We start from the raw sequence: 25091 nt of genomic DNA on the forward strand, positions 1-25091 counted from the left end.
ATCCAGTACTTACTGTGTCCCAGGCACAGTGCCGGGGTTTGGAGCTGTGAAGGTCAAGCCCACGAGATGCTCACACATATATCAGAGATCGGAGAGTGTGAGAGGTATTGAGGTAGAGGTACGCACAAAAAGCGCTCTGGGAGCACAGCCTCGAGGGGGGTGGAGGGGGAGAGGGGGATGGAAGGGGCCTTTAGGAGGTGGTAACTGAGCTGGCCGTTGGGGATGAGCAGGAGTTGGCTAGGAGAGAAAGGGAAGGCATTTCAAATGGAAGAGTCAGGAAACACAGCTCTGCGAGCTCAGAGAACACCAGAATCATACCAAATTATCATGGTCGACAGCAAGCTCGGGGCCTTAGATAGTCCCACAGGTGGCAGCTATGAGCATGTGGCCAGGACAAAGCAATGGCCTGAGCCATCCCCATGCACTGCATGAGCCTGGGAGGTTCTGCCTCTCACTAGATGATGAGGCTCAGCAACTTCACAGACCGTGCGCCCAAGCCTGGACGATCTTCTTACATGTGAATAAGAACTCCATATGGAAGCATATCTCTAAGTAAAAACTGGAGATGTGAGGAAATAGACAAGTGTTGTTTCTTTTATCGACTACAAAAGCAATTCTTTTATAAGCTGGGCCTCGATTACTGTTCTGTTGCTTGGGGCTCTTTCCTTAGGTGACCGAACAAGGCCTGAAACATTGTGCTCTACCATGTTCTTGGCCTACGTTGTTTATTGCCTTCCAGGAGCATTAAGGTGCCTTCTCATAAGATGTCCAACCTACCAGTCCCCAGTGAGAAATGCTCCTACCATCCAGCTCTCGCCAGTCCTCCCCACTCAGGTTTTCATGAGAAAAAATGTGACGCAAAAGCTTTTCAGTGACATATTTTAAGCTTTATTGAAATTCTTTCTTACAAAAGATCTGATGTACTTTAGGCCAAGCCTAATTTCCATTAGTCCCTGAAGTGCAGGTCCATGGGGATTTCCATGTCCTCTTAAGTAGGTATGTAAACTAGTAGACTTTTATTTTAAGGTTCAAACACTTATCAGCATCATTTTTATTTGATATAAAACAATACTTGTGGTTTCCCAAATTAAAGACCAAGTAAGAATCTCATGAGGTTCTTCAACGGTGGGGTAACTGGGTTCTTTGCTAGAACCAACTTGGGAATTTTTTATTCAATGTGACATCTTTCCACCTTTAGTATTTTTTTTAATACAAACTTTGCAATGTGCTGAGCTATGCAGTAAACAGTGCCATGTTTATATACGCATACATATATTGGCTCTGGAAAAAAAAATGCATGAGTATATGTGAGTTGAGTGAACACAGCAACTGGTCAGAAGGAGAGTCCGAGATCATCAGGACACTAATGAGTAACAAGCATACTGTAAGCAAAGAACAACCAATAGTACATATTGAGTCAGACAGGAACTTTCTTGGTCCCACACCAGGAGGGTCCCAGGCGCCGCTTTCCCCAGGCAGGCTGATGCTCACCTGATACGACAGGTGGCTGTGTGTCCGAGACCTGACTGTGAATCTGTGACTCCCCCAAGCAAGGCGGGTCTGTGCTCCCTCAGTACCATGTAGCTCCCCTAGTCTTAGAACACATAGATGGCCCAGTTTGACCTCCCCCTTATGTCAAAAGCAGAGTACAGTCCCCCTGTCCCTAGGAGAGGGGTGCCGATTTGAGGATGTGCAGAAGACCAGGGCCCCTGCCTCCCCCGGAGATTGTAAGAAATCCTCATTTCCTCCTACTCCTCTGGGACCCGTCAGGGCACATGTTCTCCTGACCACAGAATTGCACCCAAAGAGGTCTGGTAGGTTCCGTATCATCACCTCCAAACCGCTCTGAGACCCAGGAGATGTGGCTCTAGCCCTGACTGCCAGATGGCTGGGTGTTGGTCTCGGTTCAACCCTGGTAGCCCCCGTGTCACCCACCAAACCACCTTTGCTTTTGCGTGGGTGGTTGGCCTGGAAGCCGGTCGTGTCTGCTCTTGCGCTCATACTCCATAGGTTTTGGAGTTTGTAACCCTCTAGACACACAGGTTTTGCCCCAAGAGCTTCTTGCTCAAGCCTAACAAAGACATAGTAAGGTTCAGACACAAACAATGGTCTCAGTCGTTCTCAATGTTATGATGTCTAGGCCGGCGGGATGGAGGGAAGGTCCTGTCTAAGCTGACATGCCTTGTAGAAATGCTGCAAAGTGGACAAATAAATTCAGCACCCAAGAGACTGTGGAGTGCACGTGGGGGTCACTCAGTAAATGTTAGTTTTACTCCCTTTCTCCAAAGCCAACTTAATTCCTGCATGTGACTGGCATTTCCCTCTCCTACGGCTGTCACTTCCCCAAACTAACAAAAGGATGAAGAGGTGGCATAAGGAGGGGAAAAGGAGGCATTCAGTATTGTCTCTTGCCGGGAAGGAGGACGTCAACACTCTTGGCTGAACTGAGGTTTGGGAGTTATGTGAGGAGTGAATGCTGCCATGCCTCCCTGCCATCTCCACTGCGGCCTTTGTCTCCAACACCGTCTCAGCATTCATCTGCAACTCACAGACCACAGGGAACGTGCATATTGAGGCGTGATGCATGGCGTTTAGAAGGCTGGGGGAAATGGCAACCCAGCTGACCAGGGCTCCCCATTCAGGAACTCTGGTGGAAGGGAGAAGCAGGCAGTAGATCCCAGAGTTCCAGCTTGGAGCAAATGTCCAAGAGGAGAATGGCAATAGGCCACTGCAGCCCCCGGATAGGAACAAAGGCTAGGGGGACTCTGTGCTGGGCAGGGCAGAGGCATGATCAGGGGAGCCCAAAGCGATGCCCCCGCCCCAGAAAAGCAGGAAGGAGGCTGGTCAGTAGGGTCCGGACCTTGGCTGTGTCCACTTTCACTCTCTGATGCATGTCACCCCAGCATCCTCAGCATGCCCGCAGTTTGTCACCCCCCATTTGGAGAAGGTGCAGCGGAAGATGGTAGTCTCTGAGCCCTTGCAGGCAACATCATCCATCCAAATCTTCCCTGTGCCTGTGGAGACAAGTCGACACGGCTTCTTAGCAGATATGCAGGAGAGCAGGACGTAAGAGACGTGGCAGCAGGGCTCGCTCTGTCTGTGACCAGGCTGGCCTAGGCTGTCCTGGCAAATCTGGTGGCTCCCGTCTGGCCTCTCCGCCCCACCAAGATCAAACACCTATTTTCTGGGCTCAGTTTTTTTGAGGGCAGAACAACAATAATTGATAGTGGTGATGGCAGTATTTACTGAGTGTGCCCTGTGTCAGGCATCTTACACACGGGATCTTCTTCCATTCTCACGATGGGGCTGTGTGATAGGTATCAAGAAACCCATTTCACAGAAGGGAAAACAGGCTCACAAAGCCACAGATGCAGGGTTGTTCAGCTTGTACGTGGCACAGTCTGAACTCAAGCCCCAGTCTTACCACGTTCCAGGCCCACACTTCCTATGAGACCCTGCATAACCATTGAGATAAGACACATTGTAGTCCTTGCTGATGAATACTCGGGCAGGGCCAAATCAGAGGGACAACGTCAGGCAGAAACTGGATTGGGCAGACCCAGCGCCCCATCACCAAGTATTTCGGTGCCAATATAACCTCCAATATTGTGAAGTTTATCCTAGATGGTTCCTCTACTGTGAGCTCCAAATATTAGTGCTAGAAGAGCAGAGGACCCCAGAAGTGAACATTACAACCAGATGTATATTTGATGGCAGAGACAACCATAGCAATTAGGTCTGTTCCCATAATAGAAGGTCCCTAAGACAATCTATTTGAGTTTTGCCTGAAGTCAGCTCTGTTTATTCACATCTCGTGGGATCTGCCTACTGGCCGGAAAAAGCCCATGCGGCGGCGAGGGGCGGCGGGGCAGGGGGGCGGGTTAGATGGCCTTCCTGGGATCATACCTGAGCCTTGAGAGACATGAACTGGACAGTATGGTCCCTCAACAAATATCAGAGGGATAGGGCACCTGGATAAGGCTCAAACAGGGAATGGAGAGGGTGTGGCTATCAGGGGGGTCAGTAGAGAGGCGTGTGGGCTGCACCAGAAGTCACCTGGAGCCCCCACGGATGAAGTGGCAGGACCATCACCCACGGTTCTGGTGGGCTCTCTGGGCTGATGGCCGTGCCAGGCCCTATGTGGTGGAAGCCCATCTGGGGGTGGTCTGCAAGGAGGGCTGAGCTGCAGGGCTCCCGTGGAAGCAACGCTTAGAGCTTCGCGACTCGAAGTGTGGCCCTGGCCGCAGCATCAGCACCGCCCACAGCTTGTTAGAAGTGCAACTCCTCGGTCCCACCCTGGACCTACTGAACTAGGATCCCCCTTTTCACCAAGTGGTTACGCATCCGAGGGTGGGAGGCATGAGCACGGCAGAAGTGGGGCTTTGCAAAGCAGGACAGACCTTGATTCAAGTCTCGGTCCCATTTCCATTTTAAACTAGAGGGGATTCCTGGGGTGTGAGACTTTTGGTGCTAAAACTGGGTAAGTTCTTGGTAAACTGGGATGGTTGGTCATTTCAGTGCCCTGACTTATTAGGTCTATGAGCTGGCACCAAAAAGCCTGGGGTTAAAGGTCATAAAATAGGTTTCAACATTACTGGCTGTGTCAACCCTACATTCTGACGCTAGCTCCGCCTCCCTCTGCCACCATTCCATCTCTCAGCAGCCAGACAACCTCTCCTTTTAGAGGGCTTGTCAGCACTGACTGGTGAAACCCTAAAACTGTTGCTCACTCTCGGACTGCATGGGAGAAACCCTAACTCAATCACATGAACTAATACTTCCCTTATGCGGAGGTTTGCAGCATCTGTTGTCACGGGACTGGAGCACAGTGAGTTCGGGGCAGAGGTGGGAGGGGAGGCCTCCTTCCACTGTCTCCCTGGATGCTATTTCTCCACCTGAACCTCTTCCCTGGCCAGATACCCTACGCCTGTTACACAATAAACCCTTTGAGGCTGAGAAGTAATTTGCAGATTAGATGTCTCCTGGAAAACACATCAGTTTACAAATTACCCAGGAAAAGGCTGCAGGCGCAAGAGCAATGTGGGATTAGTTACAACCAAAAGACATAAAGAAGTGAATAAAGTGGACTGATGAATACTGAAGAGAGCCAGGGTTAGCGGCCCAAATGCGAATAGATGATTGTGAAGCTCCAAACTCTAGCTGGTGTTTAGCCAGGGAGTCCTGGCTAATGTTCATCAAGCAAGAGCTAATAAAAAGAAAGTCAGGTCGTTAAATCGGCAGCACTGAATATCTGCAGTTATTACGCGACCCAGGGGCGAAGGGACAATGAGCTCGCAAAACGCCTCTGCTCCTAGCCAGTCAGAGAGGTGAGAACTCCTGTGACTCCAGGCACCAAGCATCATTTCATCCTCAGAACTGACCTCTGATTACTCAGAGTGTGGCCCGAGGGCCAGGAGCAGCAGCATCACCTGGGAACTTGTTAGAAGTACAGAGCCGTGGGCCCACTTAGATCTGAGCCAGAGCCTGCATTTTAGCAAGGTCTCCGTGATTCATGCGTACATGCAAGCCTGGGAAGCCCTGCCCTGCGCCAGGTGTGCACGCACGCACGCTCTCTCTTGGAGCTCCCTAACGAGGCCCTATCAGGTAAGCAGGCTGGGGTCCTCTGCTCCCCACTGCGTAGATCGGGGTAACAGAGCAGCACTGACGTTTTATCTTGAGTAGGCAACATCAGGACTAGAGGCCAGGTCTTCTGACACGTAGAGAACTGGGGGCTGTGGGAAGGGGTTATGGTTGGGATGAGTCAGTGGCAATTTTATTTGATCCTTGTCATTCATTCATTCGACAAATATTTAAGGGCCTACTCCATGCTCAGCACTATTTTGGATGTTTGGACTATGTCATTGAACAGAAAAGATAGAATAACAATGACAGAAATCTCTGCTTTGTAGAGCTAACATTTGAGCTTCTGTATATTTATTTAGAGTAACATTAAAAGAATAAGTTACACTGAATCCTGTAGGCTTCCATGGGAGCTTCCTACAGAGGGCAACAGGATAGCTACTGAAAAGGTGTTTAAGAGTCAGGAAAACTGAGGCCCCAGAAAGATCACGTAATTTGTCTCATAACTATTAAGGGTAAGAGGCCAAGACCCAGGCCTCTGACATCCAGCTGATCCAGCCCTTGTTCCTTATAGAACCACAGTACACAGTACACAATACAAACACTAAGCCAGAGGGTGGAGAAACCTGGGCCAATGCAGCCCACAGCCTGCTTTTGTAAATAAAGTTTTATTGGAACATAGCCTCATCACTTGATTACATTTTGTCTATGGTTGCTTTTGTGCTACAACTGCAGTGCTGAGTTGTAAGAGAGACCATCTGGCCCACAAAGCCTATGATATTTACTGCCTGGCCTTTCGTCGTTTGCTGGGTCTTGCACTAAGCCATCTCCCAGTGTTTGAATTTTTTTAGAAAAACAAAGGACGAGAAATGGTAATAATGTTATGATTAGACATGAACACTTCTAATGCACTTACTCCTTCCTGCAAGTCTGCCTGCATTTGTACCCGTCCTCACTCCTCTCTGTCTGTCGCACAGAAAGGCTTCCTCTGCAGGTCCAAGCGTAATTCCCAGCTGCGCGAGACCCTAGTCCTGTCCATCGCCCCCTAGACCTCGTTCCAGCCATCGCCCTGCACCTCCTCGGCCCACATTCACCTCCCCTCCAACAGCTCTTGGACCAACGCAAACTAAACATCTTTAAGGCTCTCTCATTTGGGTCTTCCCAGGGAGCTGATAATTGGATTATTGAGCTCTTTCTAGGAAAGCTGTTCTAGTGCCGGACCACTGAGAGAACTGCCAGGGATTGGCAGTTTCTGGCATAACCCTGGGGAGGACTCGGAGCAGAAAGGAAGAAATCCCTCCCTCTGTTTCTCCCTCCCCTCCTCCCCTTCTTCCCTCTCATGTCTATCCAGTACTTACTGTGTCCCAGGCACAGTGCCGGGGTTTGGAGCTGTGAAGGTCAAGCCTACGAGATGCTCACGCATATATCAGAGATCAGAGAGTGTGGAGAGGTGTTGAGGTAGAGGTACGCACAAAAAGTGCTCTGGGAGCACAGCCTCGAGGGGGGTGGAGGGGGAGAGGGGGATGGAAGGGGCCTTTAGGAGGTGGTAACTGAGCTGGCCGTAGGGGATGAGCAGGAGTTGGCTAGAAGGAGAGAAAGGGAAGGCATTCCAGACCGAAGAGTCAGGAAACACAGCTCTGAGAGCTCAGAGAACACCAGAGGGTTCACGTGGCTGAAGAGAGAGAGGGAGGCAGGCGGCAGATGAGGGAAGGGCTTGAAGGATCAAGATAAGGAAGCCAAACCTGACCCTTGTAATCGTCTTTCAAAAATGGAAGGACCGAAGCTTGGAGAGGTTAAGAAACCTGCTCCAGGTCGCCAGTGAGCAAGTGGCAGACATGGGATTCTAAGTTGGGCATGACCCCCGAACCTGGGCTCCTAACCACTGTTATACTCTGCCCGAGCTCCTAAGGCAGGAATAGTGAGGACAAAGAGCAGGGGACAGTTTCCAGGGACACCAGAGAGGCAGACACTGGGGGAATCTGTGGGACCCAGGGAGATAAGGGGACCTGACAAGGGGAAGAGGAGCAGGTAAGGGTAGAAGGAGGGAGGCACTGTGGGCTTGGGAGACCCTGTGAGGCTGAGCAGTGGGCACGCTGGGACTGAGAGCCAGGGTGCCAGCGGGGGAGGAGGCTGAGGTCAGAGGGGTGTCTGGACCGATGCACAGCCCTCCTGCTGCCAGAATGGGCGAGCATCCCCTCCCCTCTGCCCTCAGAGCTGCTCTGACGTGACAGCCCTTTCGATGCTGTTCAGTGTCTATGCATAGGTCTGCCTTCACTTCTACACTGAGCCTGTTGAGACCAGAGTCTAGGTTTGCTCATCTCAGTGCTGCCACATGGAGCCCAGCGTCTGAACCGTGGAAGGTGCCTAGAATCTGCTGTGGAAAGAAGGGATTGCAGGCTGAGCTGGCAGGAAGGCGCTGGGCGAGGCGAGGCTGGGTGGGTGCCTTCCCCTCCCCAGGCGCCATGTCTCTCTGCACGCCCATTCATAACCCCTGGCCTGCCCAGCTGTCAAGGTCTTGAATATTACATGACATAAGTTATTAGACTGTGATGGGGGTTGGGGGGAATGGTACAAATTTCATGTGTACATGGAAGCAAGTCCAGCTTCCCAATGACTGGCTGAAAGAATCAAGTTGCAATTTGAGGACTTCTCCACATGTCCTATGATATAAAAATCAAGGGGGAAGGAAAAAGGCCATGAAGGCTCAGTTTTAGGCTAACACTGCCCATGGCATTCAAGTGGCCTCTTTTGGCTTCTCTAAAAGTTTTTGTGGGGTTTTCCCCCCAGAAAGGTTTTACTTCCACTTATTAGGAAGACTCAAAACATTGAGTCATTAGACTCAAACACTGAAAAACAAGAGCTTGTTTCTACTGTTTCTGCTCTTTATGCAAACAAAAATGGCAGTTTTTTTCTTGAAGAAAATCAGCTGAAATCCAGCCCCAAACCTTAAGTGGGGGGCAAGCGCTCTGCCCCGGTGGGCTGCCCCTGTGGCGTGGGACCCTCTGAACTCCCTGTGCACTCTGGCCTTTCAAGTGGAGAAGCCAGTATGTGTGGGGTCAAGTGGCTGCTCTCCACCAGCTGTCACAACAGACTTCACCAAGAGTCACTTTCGGTCAGTGCGATTCTCAGCCTGCTCCGGCCGCTGTAGCAAAGTAGCGTAGACTGGGTGGCCCAGAGCATTTCTCACAATCCTAGGCTGGAAGTCCGAGACCAGGGTGCCAGCACCATTGGGTTCTGATGACAGTCCTCTTTCAGCTTTAGACTTCTCTATGTATCTTCACAGAAGGAGGATAGGGGAGCATTTAGGGATTTCCCTTGGTTTTTGTTTGTTTGTTTGTTTTTTAGTCCCCATCTGAGTTACTGATTTTAGAGAGAGAGGAAGTGAGAGGGAGAGGGGGAGAGAAATATTGATGTGAAAGAGGAACATCGATCAGTCGTCTTCTGTACACATCCTGACCTGGGATCAAACCCACAGCCTAGGTTTGTGCTCTGACCAGGAACTGAACCCACAACCTTTTGGTGTAGAGGATGATGCTCCAACAAACTGAGCCATCTGGCCAGGGCTTAGAGGTTCCTTTTATAAGGGTGCCAATCCTACCATAAAGGCTCCACTGATAACCCAATCACCTCCCAAAGGCCCTGTCTCCTAATACTATGTTGGGGATCAGGATTTCAACATATGAATTTGGGGCAGATACAAATAGTCAGTCCGTAACAGTGACTGACGTCTAAGGGACAAGATACTGAGCAAGAATTGCAGCAGCCCGTAGTGGGGACGGGGAGAGAGGCAGCTGCGAGGAGTAGGGGGTGCCACGGCCAGTCTGGATGTGACCTGGCTCCACTTCCCTGCCTGGACAGGACGCACAGCCCCTCCTCTCATGCCACACCCCAAGTCCCTTTAGCCAATCAGCAGGGTGCGTTGGGCAAAGAAACAACGTTCTAATAACCAGAACTGTCCAAAGGCAGGCTGCCTCGCCTGGGGGACAGTGAGCTTCCTGTTGCAGGAAGCATCTGGGCAGAGGCCAGGTGACACAGGGCATGATGGCTGCAGGGGGGACTGGAGCTTTGGAGGGGAGACCCGTCCTGGGATTCCTGGGCCTTTTCCCTGGGTCCTTCTCCTCTAAACCACCTTACCTTGCCCGAAGCGAGCTGTCCGGGACACCTCTTCTACGCCAGGGAAGCCCAGCATGCGGCACACCACGTCCCCGTCCTTCTTGTCCCAGCCGTCGTCGCACACGGTGCCCCAGAGCCGGTCGTGGTACACCTCCACTCGGCCCTCGTGTGGGCCCGAGCCGTTCACCAGCCGCACCATCAACACCTCCAAGCCACCTGTTGGGAGCAGCCCACAGTCACTGCTCTGCTCCGGGTACACCGGGGCCCCCCAGGGAGCTCCCCCGGCTCCCCTCTATCTGCCCCGCCTGCCTGGGGAAGAGGGGCCTGCGGCTACAGCCTCAACCAAAGCTGCGGCCAGTGCAGATCATGGTGTTACCACGGCTCTTCGTCAGCCTTCTCTTCTCCACCTCTTATTTTCTTTCATTAGACTTTATTTTCTTTCTTTTTAAAATTACAGCTTATGTTCAATATGACTTTGTATTCGTTTCATGTGTACAGCATAGTAGTCAGACAATCACCCACTTCACAAACTGCTTCCCCTGATATTTGCAGTACCCACCTGGTACCATACAGAGATATTACAATATTATTGACTAGATATATATATATATATGTGTGTATATATATATATATCTCCATATATAGTGACTATATATGACTACTTTGTAACTACCAGTTCGTACTTCTTATGCCTCCACCTTCTTCATCCAGTCCTTCGCCCCCTCTCCCCTCTGGTGACCATCAGTCTGTTCTCTGTGTCTACGAGAACAGACTTTACTTTTTCAGAGCAGTTCTAGGCTCACAGCAAAATCAACGGGAGGGTACAGAGGTTTCCCATATGCCCCACACACGCACAGCCTCCCTCGCTATCAACATCCCCCACCGAAGTGGTATATTAGTTGCAATCAATGAACCTACAGTGACACATTATTATCACCAAAAGTTCATGGGTTGTACTTTTTATGCATTTGGGCAAATGTAGTCACCTGGATGGTATCAGAGTGATTAGTTTCACTGCCCTAAAATCCACGGCGCTCTGCCTGTGAAAATGCAGATGCCTGGGCCCACTGAGACCTACTGGGTCAGAGTCTTGGTGGCAGCAATCAGGGATCCATATTTTTCACAAGTATCCCAAAGATTTTGTTGACTGGCAACAGGAGGGACAGGCTTAGATGTTCCGTAATGTTCCTTTCAGCTCTGGTGTTCAGTGATTCCAAGGCCAAGGAGGATGTCAGAGTTGTCTTCTTTTGCAGCCAGAAATCAGCTGGGACATGTAGGGTGGAGGTGGGGACACTGTGCTGTGACACAGGGACACGTGGGTGACGTGAGGGAGGGAAGCCCCTACGTGAACTGCTAGAGAAAACAGCAAAGCTGATGGAGTTCTGCTCCCGATAAGCACTGCAGCCTTGGACTGCTTTTCTCTTCCTTTTTTTTGGCCAGGGGGGCAGGGGGATTCCTGATTCTGTCGACTGTGATTTCGCAAAGACCCTCGTAGGCCCCTGGAGGGGATGGCAGAACTGATAGACCCCAATTCTGTCCCACATGAGAAAGGAGAGTCCCCAGGACCGATGTGTCTGTGACATGCTGCGCAGGCTGGGGCAACCGCAGAACATTCTGCACAGGGGAACCAGGGAGGTCACCAGGAAACCACGCCACTCCCGAGAGGCTGAACAAGTGCAGGGCAATGGCTTGCAGAGGCTCCTCGAAGTGTTTAAGGACGTTTTCTCTGTGCCCTGCATCTCTCACCTTCCTCCCCATAGATTTGCTGAAAACACAGGCTCCCACTAGGTTGTCAAAAAAGGCAGAGGATGAACAAGAGAACACAGAAAACCTGGAGAAGGAAGACCCGAGAGGAGCTGGAATGCAGAGGCCGGGCCTGAGGTAGAGATGCCACCCCCTCTTTCCCACCCCCTCCCCCACCCCCACCCGAAGGGACACGCTAACCTAGAGCCAGCAGCAGCCAATGAGGCCTGGCCCCTGGCTGGGGGCTCGGCCCTGGGTAGGCTGGCCCGGGCTGAGACATCAGCCTTGATTTCTCACAGACCTGCCTTGCCTCTGTCAGTGCTCTGTCCCTAGGGCAGTGGGCCACCGCAAGCTAGGAGGCCTCCAGGGGAAACTCTGGTCATAAGTAGAGGAAAGTGGCAGGAGGACTCTGTGGGTCTGAGCAGCCCAAACAGAGTTCAGGGTGTCAGATCAAAATAACGGGAAGAGGCCTGGTTGGGATGGGGGGTGCTGGGCCGCCAAGACTGACGTCTGGAGTGTCCCCTTATCCTCTCTGCACTGGCCAGCCTGAACTCACTCCATTCACTTCTTTGTTTAGCCAAATAAGTGACTGACCATCTTTCAGGGGCCTGATCCTGTTCTAGGAGCTGTGGGTACATCCAGGAACAAAGTCTCTGCCTTCTTAGACTGATATTTTAGTGGGAAAGATGAACAATAAAGCAAAAAAACAAATGCAAATATAACTCTGGCCAAGTGTTGCGGAGTGCATCGATGGGAACAGAACCACAGAAAGGGAATGGAGGGTGAGTGGAGGCGCCGTCTTGGAGGGGGAGGCCTGGGCCCAGCTTTTCCTTGAACCTCTCAGAGCAGGGACACCCAGATGTTCACAGGGCACAGCCTCTGTTTTTTTTTCCTCTTGCTTCAGATTTGGGGTCAGAGGTTCCCCTATTCTACACAGAGAAGCAGCTAGAGAAGGACTCCTTCAGATTAAAAGCTCAGACCCAAAGCTGATATAAAGAACCCAGGGAACTGTGGTCAGGGCACATGCCACGGTTGCCCAGAAACTGATCTATGTTTCTCTCCCTCTCTTTCTCCCTCCCTTCCCCTCTAAAAATAAATAAATAAAATCTTAAAAAAAAAAAAAAAAAAAAGAACGCAGGGAATTGGCTCTTTATAGCTGGGCTGCCTCCTTTAATACATCTCCTGTATTAAAGGGTTTGATCACCTCACTAGCGAGTTTTCTGGAGCATCAGTGGTTCTAATGACTGCTTGGAGCTATCTGCCCGGCTGCAGCCCCAGACCACAGAACCCACCTCCTCACTCCCTGACCTGCTCTGTCCACCCTGCCCAGTACGCAAGCCACTCCTGGGACCAACCACACAGACTCCATCCACCCTCCTGAAACAGGATCGCAGATCTGGCTCAGTCCTGCCCTGGCCCCTCAGTAAAGAGGGTTTAGCTGAGGCACAAATGGGGTCAGATCGTGGAGAAGGACCGACGTGGTGCCTGGACTAGGAAGCCTTGCATTTTCTGGGGTTATCTCCAGCAACAACCTTCTTAATCTTAGTTGTGGGCTTCATCATCCGTTAGCGCATGGGGCTACTTTTAGGTAATAGTCCCATAGTCTTTGGGCTTTTCTAATCATCACAGATGATGGAGAAGCCTTGAATCTTCCTGCTGGCAGATACTTGGAGATCACATGGTCTAAACCCTTCATGTGATACCCGAGAGAACAGCGGCAGAGGGGCGATGTGTCTTGCCCAAGGCCATCCCACAGTTGATAGTAGAAGAGCTGGGGCCTGAACTTAAGCCTTAACTCTTGAGCCAATTCTGTCCACACTGTCTCTTTTCTCCCAGTGTCTTTATTTTTCATGAGATCTCCGGGCAGGGTCCACTAATTCTGCTTGATGACTTTGATCCCATTTACGCTAATCCTTGAACTGTAATGCTTCTACCCCAAATTCACAGAAACAGTTTGGCTTCTCCTATGTCTTACAGGAGGACTAAAATGGCAGGATGCCCCTGTGAACTACTGAGGTTGTACTGAAAACGAACACGTCACGGAAAGAAAAACCAGCCTTAGCTATTGAGGAACGTGATGATATTCATTGAAGTCCAGGGGTGTTCTGCTTCCTGTGCACAGATTGGGGCATTGAAGATGCTTTATGTGTATTAATTCTTTATAGGTATCTTTATCAATGTAGGTATTTCTTTTCTATTACTCATTTACTTACTCATCCGGGTACCACATTCCCAGACTGTACCAGGTGCTGAGGACACATGTATTTGTCCTTGAGGCATTCGAGGTAAGAGCACAGAATGGCAGAGCTGGTGGAGACCTCGGGGACTGCCCAGTCCAAACCCTTCACCTAGCAATGAGGAAATTGAGGGCTTAGAGAGAGGACGTAACCAGCTGTTGCTGGGATGCCAGGTCCCTCTCTTTCTAGACCACTGCTCTTTCCAACACCGGCCGCTTTTAGTCCTGCCTGAGCCATACCACAGAGCTAAGCTGGTTCAAGCTTCAACCTGAAGGGCCAAGGCGGAGGCACACCGGCACTCTCCGGACTGCAGGGCACGGCTGGAGAGCGCTCAAGCGAAGCTGTGCCTCTGAGGGATCCATGTACATATCGTAATTTCCCTCAGGAAGTGCTCCTTGCAAAGAGAGAGGATGTTTTCTTTGTCCATGACCCCTCAATACTTTATGTGATGCTTAGCAGGCTGACAATGCTAAGTAAACGTTTGATGAGCAGATGAAGATCAGGTGGAGGGTTGGACGCGTGACTTCATTAGTGGGTACAATTGGAATCCCCAGCCAAATGCCTCACGATCTCTGTATCTCTCATGCCAGTCTCAGACCCTGGTGCCTGGCCGTTGAGAATGGGTGCTGTGCCCACTCACAGGTCCCACCGCTCGGGCAGGCATGGTGGTGCTCCAGGAAGGAGACTATGCACTCATGGTCCACACAGTCCCTGGGGGCCCCAACTCTTAGTTGTATCTGTTTGCGCTGCCTTTCTGTAGATCATCGTAGGCTCCCTATGCATTGTTTGATCTTTAACATGTATTGACCAGCCATGGCGACACAGAGGTATACTAACCTTGCCCCTTCCCTGCATGTAAAAATGCTGACGGTTCCGAGATGCCCCCCTAAGTGCCGCAGGAGAGGACCTGAGGTGGGCGGTGGGGGGCGGCGAGGGGAGCTGGGGCAGCGGGGGGACCAGCTGGGGCTGGTCAAGGCACGCCGCCCCTGTTCTCCTTCGGTCCTGGAGGCACTATGACTCTCTCCTCCTCATTTCCCCACTGGCCGCCCTCACTTCCCAGGGCTGGTGAGGGGATCGCTGACAAAGATTCTGTCCTTGACCAAACTCCAGCCTCCACCTTGGCTTATAAAGACTTGAAGAAAACACTAACATACTTTTTAACAGCTCAAAGCCACATCCCTTGGACGGCCTCGGCCTCCCTTAAAGTGCCTGCCTGAGAAAGTTCAAGGTTATCAAAAGAACGTACTGTTTGTCCCCTCAATTCCTGACAATTGCCTCCTCCTTGGGAGGCGCGGAATCTAACTTGGATAAGTGCCAGATGGGTTTCATAGGGACCAACCCCCTTCCTCTTTTCTGTAATTTTTAACATCCCTGATCTACTGAGCACCCACCCACCCCTTCCCTTTCTCCTTATGGTCTCTTTAAAATGCCAAGTCATCTCTGTACAAATCAAAACAGTTCAGTTTGCACTGGTCTCTTTTCCCTATTGCAATTGTACATGGCTGAATAGAATCTGTCCTGCCCACTGTAACTATCAACTGGCTTTGTTTATCTTTAACATCAGGTGTGATAAGACTGGCATCAGACAAGCTGGTCAAGGCGTAAGCCCATGGGCGCTTCCCTATATATGGGTAAGGCCATGCACGATCGGTCTGGCTCAAAAGTCCCATCCGAACCACTATGATGGTAACTGGCAGGACCGCCCAGATTCTCTTAGTAATCTGAGCTGGGGGACATGGAGAGATCTGAGCAGGCGCAGAAGCCAAAAGAGACAGAGACAGACATTCATCAGCCATGTTGAAGATGAGATGCTAGTGTGACGACATGAATCCCCAGTGCTCTGGCCCCAGAACTGCCTCGCATCTGAATGGCCTCCCCATTCCAGGCTCTGCGAGGCCCACCTTGGTCATGAGTCCTGATCTTCTAAAGATGGAGTCTTTACTATAAGCCCCTATTACTTGCAGCGACCCAACGAGACCCTGGTCCTTGCCACCAAAATTACCCAAAGAGAGCGTCTGTGGATCCAGCACACCAGTCCAAGGGCTGCTTAGCTCCTTGCTTCCTGGGCCCTGGGTGTGTTTGGTGATTCGGGTGGAGGAAAACGTGGTGGTGGTGATCCCTGCGGGGAGGCAGCAGGAGGGAGTGGAAAGAGGCTGAATCTGGACCTCGGCACATGGTTTGAATTCTGGCTCCATTCCTGGCCAGATGTGACCTCTCGACACCTACCCTCTTCTTAAAATGGGTGTTAGTAATGGTGGTGGTTGGGAGCAATAGCACATGGCAAGCTATGGACATCGCTCATTGTGGGCTCCCACCCCTGGCCAGCCAGCACTTTTCCCAGCAACACGTGGGTCAGCTCTGAGGGGTCTTCATGCTTTGCTGAGGGTGGCTTGGGTACATTGGTCAGAGCAGGATTGTATCCTTGAAGCCCTCTTTGCAAAGCAACCCTCCTGCCTGAGGGGCGGAGGTGCAGGGGGCGGCCTCCAATTGGATTAGTCTCCTAACTTCCTCTGCTCTCCCCAGGGCTCAGTGTCTGGCTCCTTAGCATACTAGGGGGTGAGGACCAGGCGGGGGTGGGGGGCCGGGGGCTTCGGCAGCTCCTGCTGTCAGCAACTTTCTACTCTCTGATGTGAGCTGGATGTGATTTCTTAAACAAGGCAGCTCTGGAATGGTCCAGGAATGCGGCGCTAGGGCTGAGGCTACGGATGGCGTGGGGAGCAGGGCGGGGGGCGGGGCAGGGAGGCCTAGCACAGACCTTACAAATCTCATATGTGGGGATTCTCTTCTCAAAATGAATGTTTTCTCTTTTTGGTGGTGGTTGTTCTCTTTGCCTTCTCAATACATATACCAGAAAAGCAAGGTTCCAGACAAAGCAGGCTGGGTCTACGCCAGACTCCCCTGGCTTTGACTCTGGAGCCCCAGAGCTGGAAGGGGCTTGTGCAACCCTCTCCCACTTCAAACACAGGAATCCTCTCCACTCTGTACCATGCCTGACAGCTGCTCATCCTGCCTCTGGGAATGGAAGGGAATTTATCGCTTGGGAATCCACTCCAGGATTTTTAAACCAGCATGTGGTTTTATTCACAGGAACTGGCACCTCCAAATGGCTCCAATGTTTCTTCATCTAATTATTCCCTACCTTTGTCTTACTCTATATGCTCTCAGTTTTTGTGCCTATAAGTGGGGAAAGAGATGTGAAATAGCTTCCTTTCTCCAGCATCTAGTGGGAGCACAGCTGAGGGGGTGGCTTCATTACTCGGCCCCTCAGTGGGTCTGGGAGGGCAGCTTAATGGCCGGTGGCGACCATCTCCGAACCAGTTTCCAGGGCCGAGGCAGCCTTAGAACGACTTGCTACCTACAGGGCTGTCCACACCTGGCTCAGAGATGCCCTCAAACCCAACCACAACAAACCAAGTCCTGGGTGTTACCTGGGAGAGGTTCCAAGTCAAGGATGGACAGTGAAAGGAATTCAAGTATACTCAGTGCCCACTACATGTCAGGTGCTGTGCAGAGCGCTTCATATGTGCATTTATTTGCTTGTTTATTCTTTGCGACAGCTCCATGAGTTAGTTATATGGTTCTCATTTAACGGAAAAGGAAATGAGCCCAGAAATGGCAAGTAATTTGCCGATGGTCACACAGCTGCTACAAGGTGGAGCCTGGGAGGAGAACAAAGTCTGTTAGTCCTTCCTCCCTTCCTTCCTTCCCTCCTTCCTTCCTTTCTTCCTTCCTTCCTTCTTCCCTCTCTCTCTCCCTCCCTTCCTTCCTTCCTTCCTCTCTTTTCCTCACCCGAGGATTTTTTTTATTATTGATTTTAGAGAGAGAGGAAGAGGGAGAAAGAGAGAAACATCTATGTGAGAGAGAAACATTGATCAGTTGCCTTCCATACGCACCCCAACCTGCGATCAAACCTGAAACCTATGTATGTGCCCTGACGGGGAATCAAACCCATAACTTTTTGGTGTACAGGACAATGCTCCAACCAGCTGAGCCACCCAGCCAGGGCGTAAAGTCCTTTCATTTTCAAACCATAGAGATGACAGTCAGACTGAACAAGACAAATATTTAATAACATCCTTCTCTGTACATAAAATACCTTTCATCTATCTCCAAACAGCCCTTATGGGGGCTGCAGTAATTAGTGTCTTTAAAAGTAAGGGAAAAAGCCCAGGATTAAAGTCATGGTTCTCAGCCCCGAGCTGCATGGAAGAATCTCCTGGGGCGCTTTAACATCTACCAGCGGAGGGGGATAGTTTCCAATCGTTCGCAGGTGATATAAATGCTCTGCCAGGGCTGAGAGCACCGTTTGAAGGGATGGATCTGGGATCAAGTCCCAGCTACACAGCTGTCGGGCCTTGTGCGTAAGGCACATAGTTGTCACTTCCTCTGGGAGGGGTTCCCTGACTTGTGGCCCCAGGATGCGCTCTCCACACACGAGAAATATTACACTGCCACTTCCTTTTCCAAGTCTCTCTGCCCTGACCAGTGTGAGCTCCGCGAAAGCCAGGGCCATAGCACCCCTGCGGTTCCCCACTGCAGCCCCGCTTGCAGGCGGAGAGCCTGGCACACGGCAGAGCTCGACAAATTGCACTGAATGGATGAGTGAGTGAGTGAGTAAGTGAGTGAATGGGATTCCCAGCCCTTCTGAGGGGCTCTAGGAACAGAACTGATCCCTAAATGTCCAAGAGTTTGCCTGGCTGTGCATCAGGAGAGTCCCAACGCCTGGAGAACTTTGCCTCTGAAGAAAAGGAGAGGAGGGAAACCCAGCCTGAGCCTGCAACACCGCAGCTCCTTTAGGTTTGTTTATCCTGACTTTCAGGCCCAAGGTTGTGGAGAATAGAAATAAACACATGGGGCTGGGAAAATAGGCTCTGATTTTCTGCAGCTGCAGAGTAGAGCCCAGGGCATAATCTGGACCAGCTGCCTATGAAGGAGGCTGAACTTTCATTCTCTTGTGAAGAAAGAACTCCCCATGCCCGCTGCCGCAAAGGGCCTCTGAACCCCGCCTCCCTGAGGTGGAGAAAGTTGGGCTGCGTCCTTCTGAAGACATGACATTTCTTTTTCCCTGACATCCCTGGGAAATGTGGTTCACATGGAAGGGCAGAAACCATCCCACAAACAAGCTAAGGAATTTCTGGTCAGGCTCTGCTGGAGGGCATTGCTTTTAAAATGTGGCCTGGCCTGTGGGTGTGCTTTATAAAATGCTATTTCCTAATGGTAATTAGGAAACTTAATATGCTCTTAACTTAACATGGTGCTTTGTGCCTCTTCAGAGCACTTCTGTTAGGTAGCCTCATTGGGTCTCTGCAGACAGCCCTCCTCTGAGGTGGGTGTTATCGCGCCCGTTCCACAGGTGAGGAAGCTGAGACTCAGAGAAGGAAAGTGACTTTCTTTTTGTTGCTGTTTTTTTATCCTCACCCAGGGACATGCTTATTGATTTTAGAGATGGGGAAGGGAGAGAGAAAGAGAGGGAGAGAAACACCGATGTGAGAGAGAAACATCTCTTGGTTTCCTTTCATAGGTGCCCTGACTGGGGCCCGAACCCACAACTTGGGCATGCGTCTTGACTGGGAAACACATTTGGGCTCTTTGGGTTTAAAGGATGATGCCTAACCAACTGAACCACATGCGCCAGCATGGAAAGTGACTTTCTTAAGGTCACATGATAAAGTGACCACACCTGAGTCTCCATACCCACAGCCCAGCGAGGCCACTGTACTGTGTCTTTGGAGGTTACACTGGGTGCTCGGGCGTGGCTGGAGAAAGGAGTAGCAGCAGTATGTCCCAAGTTAACGCTGCAGTGGACAAGCTGGGTTGGTTTTAACTGTTGACTCACCTGTTGGTCTTCCCAATTCTCATGCATGTTCTTTGGAAACTACTAGGAGTCCGCCTTGGCTGATTGTGTTTCTCTAATGCCCTGCTCATGGTTGCCTGGCTCCTGGTGGGTGTGCAAGGAAAATGTGTCTGATGAACTAGTAAATGGAGCGCTTTGCCTGCCCAGCCCCGAACTAGGAGCTCTGCCCCTGACGGTTGGAGCCTGTCTCCAAGGCCCAGAAACTCTGGTCAGATCGGATTTGAAGGAAGTTCCTGGGTAGCCCGGTGCAGAGGAGAGTCCTTTGTCTTGCTTTTGTTCCCAGGGCCTGTCAAAGTGCAATGAGAGTAGCGAGGCCTTTGGGACGAGGGAGAAATGCTGTAGAGCCAGGAGAAAGTCAACAGTGCTGAGCATGCGTCACATGTATAGCTGTGAGGAGGTGGGAGGCGTATATGGCAGCGCTCTAAAGGCTCCATGGACCCACTGCCTTGACCTCGGAGTCCCATGTCTAGGATTAGTTGCCTTCCTAGGAAGGCTCTTCCACGCCCTCTGTCTTCACTCACATGCTGTCCCTGCGCTACCCTGATTCTTCTCTCAGTCCTGCTGTTCTTCAGGTTTAACTCCTGAGACCCCGTGGCTGGTGCACTTCCCTATCCCCAGAGTTTCAACCCATGAAAACGGAACCTGCCTTTAGCACCATGTTGACCACTTTCTAGCTCTATGACATTGGGCAAATAATTCAACCTCTCAGAATAGTTTTCTCATCTGGGATGACGACACATACCTGAGAGAATTACTCTGAATTATACATGAGCTCAGTGACTGGAGTGGTCGGTTTTCAAGAAATAGTGTTGAACTCAATATAAGGCCCAAGGGTCATGCTGAGGCACCGTGGCGAGGGACTCACCCAGCTTTTGAGTCAGTGAGGAGACCAGCCATGACCCACTCCTGTCACAGCACCAGCAAGACTTCCCGGATGTCCACAGGCTTCGCCTGCCTCTTTCATCTTTGTCCCATCAGGATTCTACAACAGGCTCTTTAGAAGAGAGGCTGAAATCCAGTGCCCAGAGAGGTAATTCCATCTAATAAATGGTTCCACATACACCCCAGAGTGTTTCCCATTGTCAAAGTGGGGCTGTGAAGTTAATGGAGCTAAAACAGATTCAGTTACATCAAAAAGTCACTGTGGGGGGCCTCCAGGGTTTACTCTGCCTGCCTTCAGCACGCCTTCCTCCCATCCTAAAGAGGAGAGGGTGCAGGGTCATGGGAATTAAGAACAATTTCCCAGTTTGTTTGAATTGTTTTCTATATAAACTGTTGAAACCATCCCTGGTTTTATAGTACATCTCAACTTAAAGCTTTTCTTTGTAAACCCACATCAAAGACCAAAACTTTAATTCACCAGTGGTGCCAAGGCATTGTTTTTGAAGAAAATTCCTCCATCACCTTTGGCCTGAAAGTTTGTGTTACTAAAGGACTTTTCCGGCAGGCAAGGCCCAGAGACCACCGCCTGTCCGCCAGGGAGTCCGCGGCGACTGTGTTAGCGAAAGGCGCGCCAGGCCCTTCTGGAAGGATGGCCACAGCCGTGTCAGCTAAACACGGGTAAGGAGGGACATGGAGACATAGGCTGCCACAGGCCCCCTTGCTCGCTCACCGAAGAAAGGAGAGGCGTTTAGGGAACAGTCAAACTGGTTGCCTCCGCTCACCAGCGTGAAATACCCCACTACACTAACAGTTAAAAGAGCAAACCTTCTCAAGTTGCACTTACACACTTGGTTGCTAATTCTTGACATAAACTCCAAACACTGGCATGCTTGTTTTCCTCCAGTTAGCCCGCAGTTTTGGCTTTCAGTGGGTCCCTGCTTTCACTTAGCATATATTTAGAAAAGCATTAGCAGCCCTGTTAATGGCCCCTGAGCCCCTCTTAGCACCAGGGCTGGAGCAATGATTCCCCAAGGGGGCTTCGTTCCTCCTGCCTGAGCTGGTTTTCCTCCCCCTGGTCCCCGAGGCAGCTCCCCTCTCTTGCCTTTTGTAAGACCTAAGTAACAGGGCTGGCTAGCTCAGCTGTTCCCAGAAATGAAACATTCTTTCTTATACTGGGTTCAACACTATTTCTCAGGCACCCCCACCATACCCCCACATTTTACCACATGGCTTCTTAAAGGAGCCAGGCCTTTTGTTTTTCCAGCCCCTCCGGAATCTACTTGAAGCCATTAAACCAAGGGCAGCATGGATTAATCTGAACGGAACTGTTTTCTGCATGCGGAGTGTAAAAGCTCTCCTGGAAGGGGTCACTAGGAAGTTTTCAGGAAGAGTCTCTGGATTTGTTTTTGGAAGGCGTAAGATAAGCTTTTGGCAAACCAGGACATCTGGAAGGCCAGATCGTACTCGCATTCTCCACATAGAACCCGGGAAGGGGAAATTGCAGCAGGGGGAGAGGGGTTAGTGGGGGTTGAGGGAGTGGGGAGGTGGAAGGGGGGAGGCTGAGGGACTGGCCTCAGGGCTGGTCAGGAGGGGCCTCGGGTCCCCAGATTGCTACTCCCAGGCCTGAGATACTCCCAGAGCTCACATGTCTCCTCAGGAGCTGTTTCTGACAAGCAGGACCTTCTAAAGGGGAAGAAGTTCAGACAAGAGAAGCAGCAGGAGCACCACGAAAACATGAACTTGGAACGTGGACCTTTCCACGGGGAGGAAGGGCCTGCCCGCCCTGTGCCCGGCACTGGTCAGGGCGCTGAGGGCCGTCAGGCATGGCTGAGGCGTCATTACCCCTTGGTCCCGGCCCCAGGCTGGTTCTCTCCCTGGTCAGTCACTGGCATGTCACTCCCTGCCTACAGTCCAGACTGGCTGCCCAGTGCCAGGGGTCAAGCCCGGACTCCTGACCATGGGTCCCTGCATACCTTTTTGGCCTTATTTTACTTTTCTTACACCCCAAACCCTCACCATGGCAAACTATTTGGGTTTATCAGACAACGCTCCGCCAGTTCATGCATGGCCCTTTTTACCTGGAACACTTCACCTTCCACAGCCACCTGTTGGACACCAACTTGCCCTTCAAGACTTGGGTCAAAGACACCTTCTTAACGGACTCTCACCACAGGAGGCATGTTAGCCTTTGTGCAAACATCAACCGTGGCGCTCGCCACACTCTACTGTGGTTTTGTGTCCTCCTCACCTGCTAGACGGTGCGCTGCTCAAGGTGTGGCCAGGCCTTAGCCATCTTTCGTTCCCCAGGCCTCAGCTAATGCCTGGTATATCGCAAATGCTCAATAAATGTTTGCTGAAGAAGTGAAAAGGCCCCTGCTCTGTTTCCTAAGTGTTCTCTTTCCTTCTGCACATCTATCTTTTCTTTACGCTGCAAGTGAGGGAGCCAGCACCTCCCTCCCCGAGGGCCCTGCCTCACCTACCTCTCCTCTGCTCCTTTCACAGCCGCTGCATGTCCCCTGGCTTTCCGATCCCTGGGCCTCAGGCCTTTGCTGTCCCCGCCCAGTTTTCACCTGGTTCCCACCATCATCTCATACACCACGTCCGTGTCCTCGTTTCTCGCTCTCTGATGTCTCCCTCTCTGGGTCAGCCAGGGCTGGAAGCAATGTTGGCTGCGGGACAATTTTTGAGTGAATTTTGTGTCCCTGTATATTTTCAGTGCGACTAGACATAAACTTAGGGGAGGAGATATTTGAGGAGGAGACATTTGAAAAACACTTTTCTATCGCTACACATCCTTTGGTGTCGGCATCTGCTGAGCGCTCACTCTATTCGGGCAGAGAGAAGGAATGAACCAATGTACAAACAAAACAAGTGCGTGAGGGAATCGACCCTGCCAGGTACGGGCCGGTGCATCTGCACAAGTTATCTCAGTGAGGCTACTGTGCTCAGGTCACACACTCTTTGAGAAGCAGGGCACCGGCGACACGGGGAGGGCTTCCCTGGCAAAAACAGACCATGCCCCCCACCCCACCCGCACCCACTGTGAAAAGCCTGCCCGGCCCCTCTCAGAGCCTCAGAGGCAGGCGAGGCAGCCAAGGCTTGGGGAAATGAAGAGCACACAGGAAGACAGGGAAAAGTACCTTATGTGTAACTGAGCACGGCTGAGGAGGGAATTAGCACCTTCATCCTAAACCACTAAGAACAGGCAGAGTGGCCCATGAGGAAGGACCCCGTGCTGCCAAAGGCCAGAAAACTGAAAGATAACTCAAAACGGTAGCAGAAGGACCCCGGGCCAGACAGACCTGGTCTGTGTCCTGGCTCCACACCGTGTGAGCTCTGGTGACTTCGGGCAGGGCCCTTACCCTTTCCTCAGCCTCCTCCTCTCTCGCACATGCGCCTGGTCATGCTTCCTGAGCACCACTGTGAGAATTAAGTGAAATAATGTGCACAGATGCTACGCTCCCCACAGTGACAGGCATGAGTGTGTTGGTAGTATTACGGGAATGATTCACTTTTTTAGGAGTTTACTTTTAAATTGAATTATTTTGGGGGTATTCAAGGTGTGTGAAGAAAAGAGGATGTCAATGCACTTAGTGAAAGAAGAAATATAATTGTATATAAAAGGTCCAGTAGCTCTGTCCCTCCCTGCCTGGAAAAAAATTGCTAATTTCCAGTGCTACGCTATCTTAAACCGATTCCTAGAGGCACTGCTTACAGCAGCTGTAGGGGCAGGAGGGGAGGAAGAGAATTCACGGACTCCAAAGGACTCTCTTTGCATCTCTTATTCTAAAACAGAGATGGACTCTTCCTCATCAGTAGATGAGTAGATAAAACAACTATGGGACATTTATACAATGGAATACTACTTGGCTGTAAAAAAGAAGATCATTTTACCCTTTGTGACAGCGTGAATGGACCTGGAGAACATTATGCTACTTGAAATAAGCCAGTCAGAGAAAGACAAATACCATACGATTTCACTCATATGTGGAATCTAGTGAACAAGCTGAACTAACAGCAAAATAGAGACAAGACCCATAGATGGTGAGCAGGCTGACAGCTCTGGGCGCGGGGGTGGGGTTACGGGGTGGAGGGGTTGAGCAAGAAGGAAAAAGGACCCATGGACATGGACAACAGTGTGCTGATTGCAGTGTGTGGGAGGGGTGCAAGGCGGATAAATAGCAATGGAAAAAAATACAACAAAAAATAAATTTAAAAAATAAAACAGAGATAGAAACGTATCAGCAGCCAGGGGAAAAAACTGTCTAGAAGCCGCCATCCTATCGTTTATTTTGAGCCTATGCTGCACACTGGAGTGCCCACTGCCGCCCCCTCCCCCCCGGGACTTACATCCCTAAATACTAAGAACACACACAAGATGTTGGACAGTCTTCAAGTTTTCTGAGATGCCACTGATAACTATCAACACATGCTGGCTTAGAATTAACCCTTGGGTTGTTCTGCATATATTTTCCATGTGAAACCAAATGGAGGAAAAAAATTTTAAACAATCTGAACTTACATCCTGCTTTAAATTCATGCTGTGGGCTTAAACAAAACTGGATCCTTTACCCATCCCCTAAGTGCAAAAATACTATTTATTTTTCTTGCAAATGGACCATATACAAGGGTAAAACAAATGTCTTTCTGTCTTGAGATGTATATATGTAACTTTTTTTTTC

At 50.8% G+C, this 25091-nt stretch overlaps 1 protein-coding gene across 1 annotated transcript in view; it reads right to left on the bottom strand.

Moving 5' to 3' along the window:
* Nucleotides 1-865: 865 nt before the first annotated feature.
* The window catches only part of SCARA5 (scavenger receptor class A member 5), a 99467-nt gene continuing 75241 nt past the window's right edge, over nt 866-25091 (bottom strand). Inside the window, exons 8-9 of the mRNA XM_054576009.1 lie at nt 9715-9909; nt 866-3014 (exon numbers count right to left, since the gene is read on the bottom strand). Coding sequence (XP_054431984.1) covers nt 2878-3014; nt 9715-9909 — 332 coding nt within the window. The 3' untranslated portion in view covers nt 866-2877. The remainder of the gene's footprint in view (nt 3015-9714; nt 9910-25091) is intronic.

This window comes from Pteronotus mesoamericanus, unplaced genomic scaffold, assembly GCF_021234165.1.
Source record: "Pteronotus mesoamericanus isolate MK-2021 breed Mesoamerican mustached bat unplaced genomic scaffold, CSHL_Meso_final contig_32, whole genome shotgun sequence".
Classification (NCBI taxonomy): domain Eukaryota; kingdom Metazoa; phylum Chordata; class Mammalia; order Chiroptera; family Mormoopidae; genus Pteronotus; species Pteronotus mesoamericanus.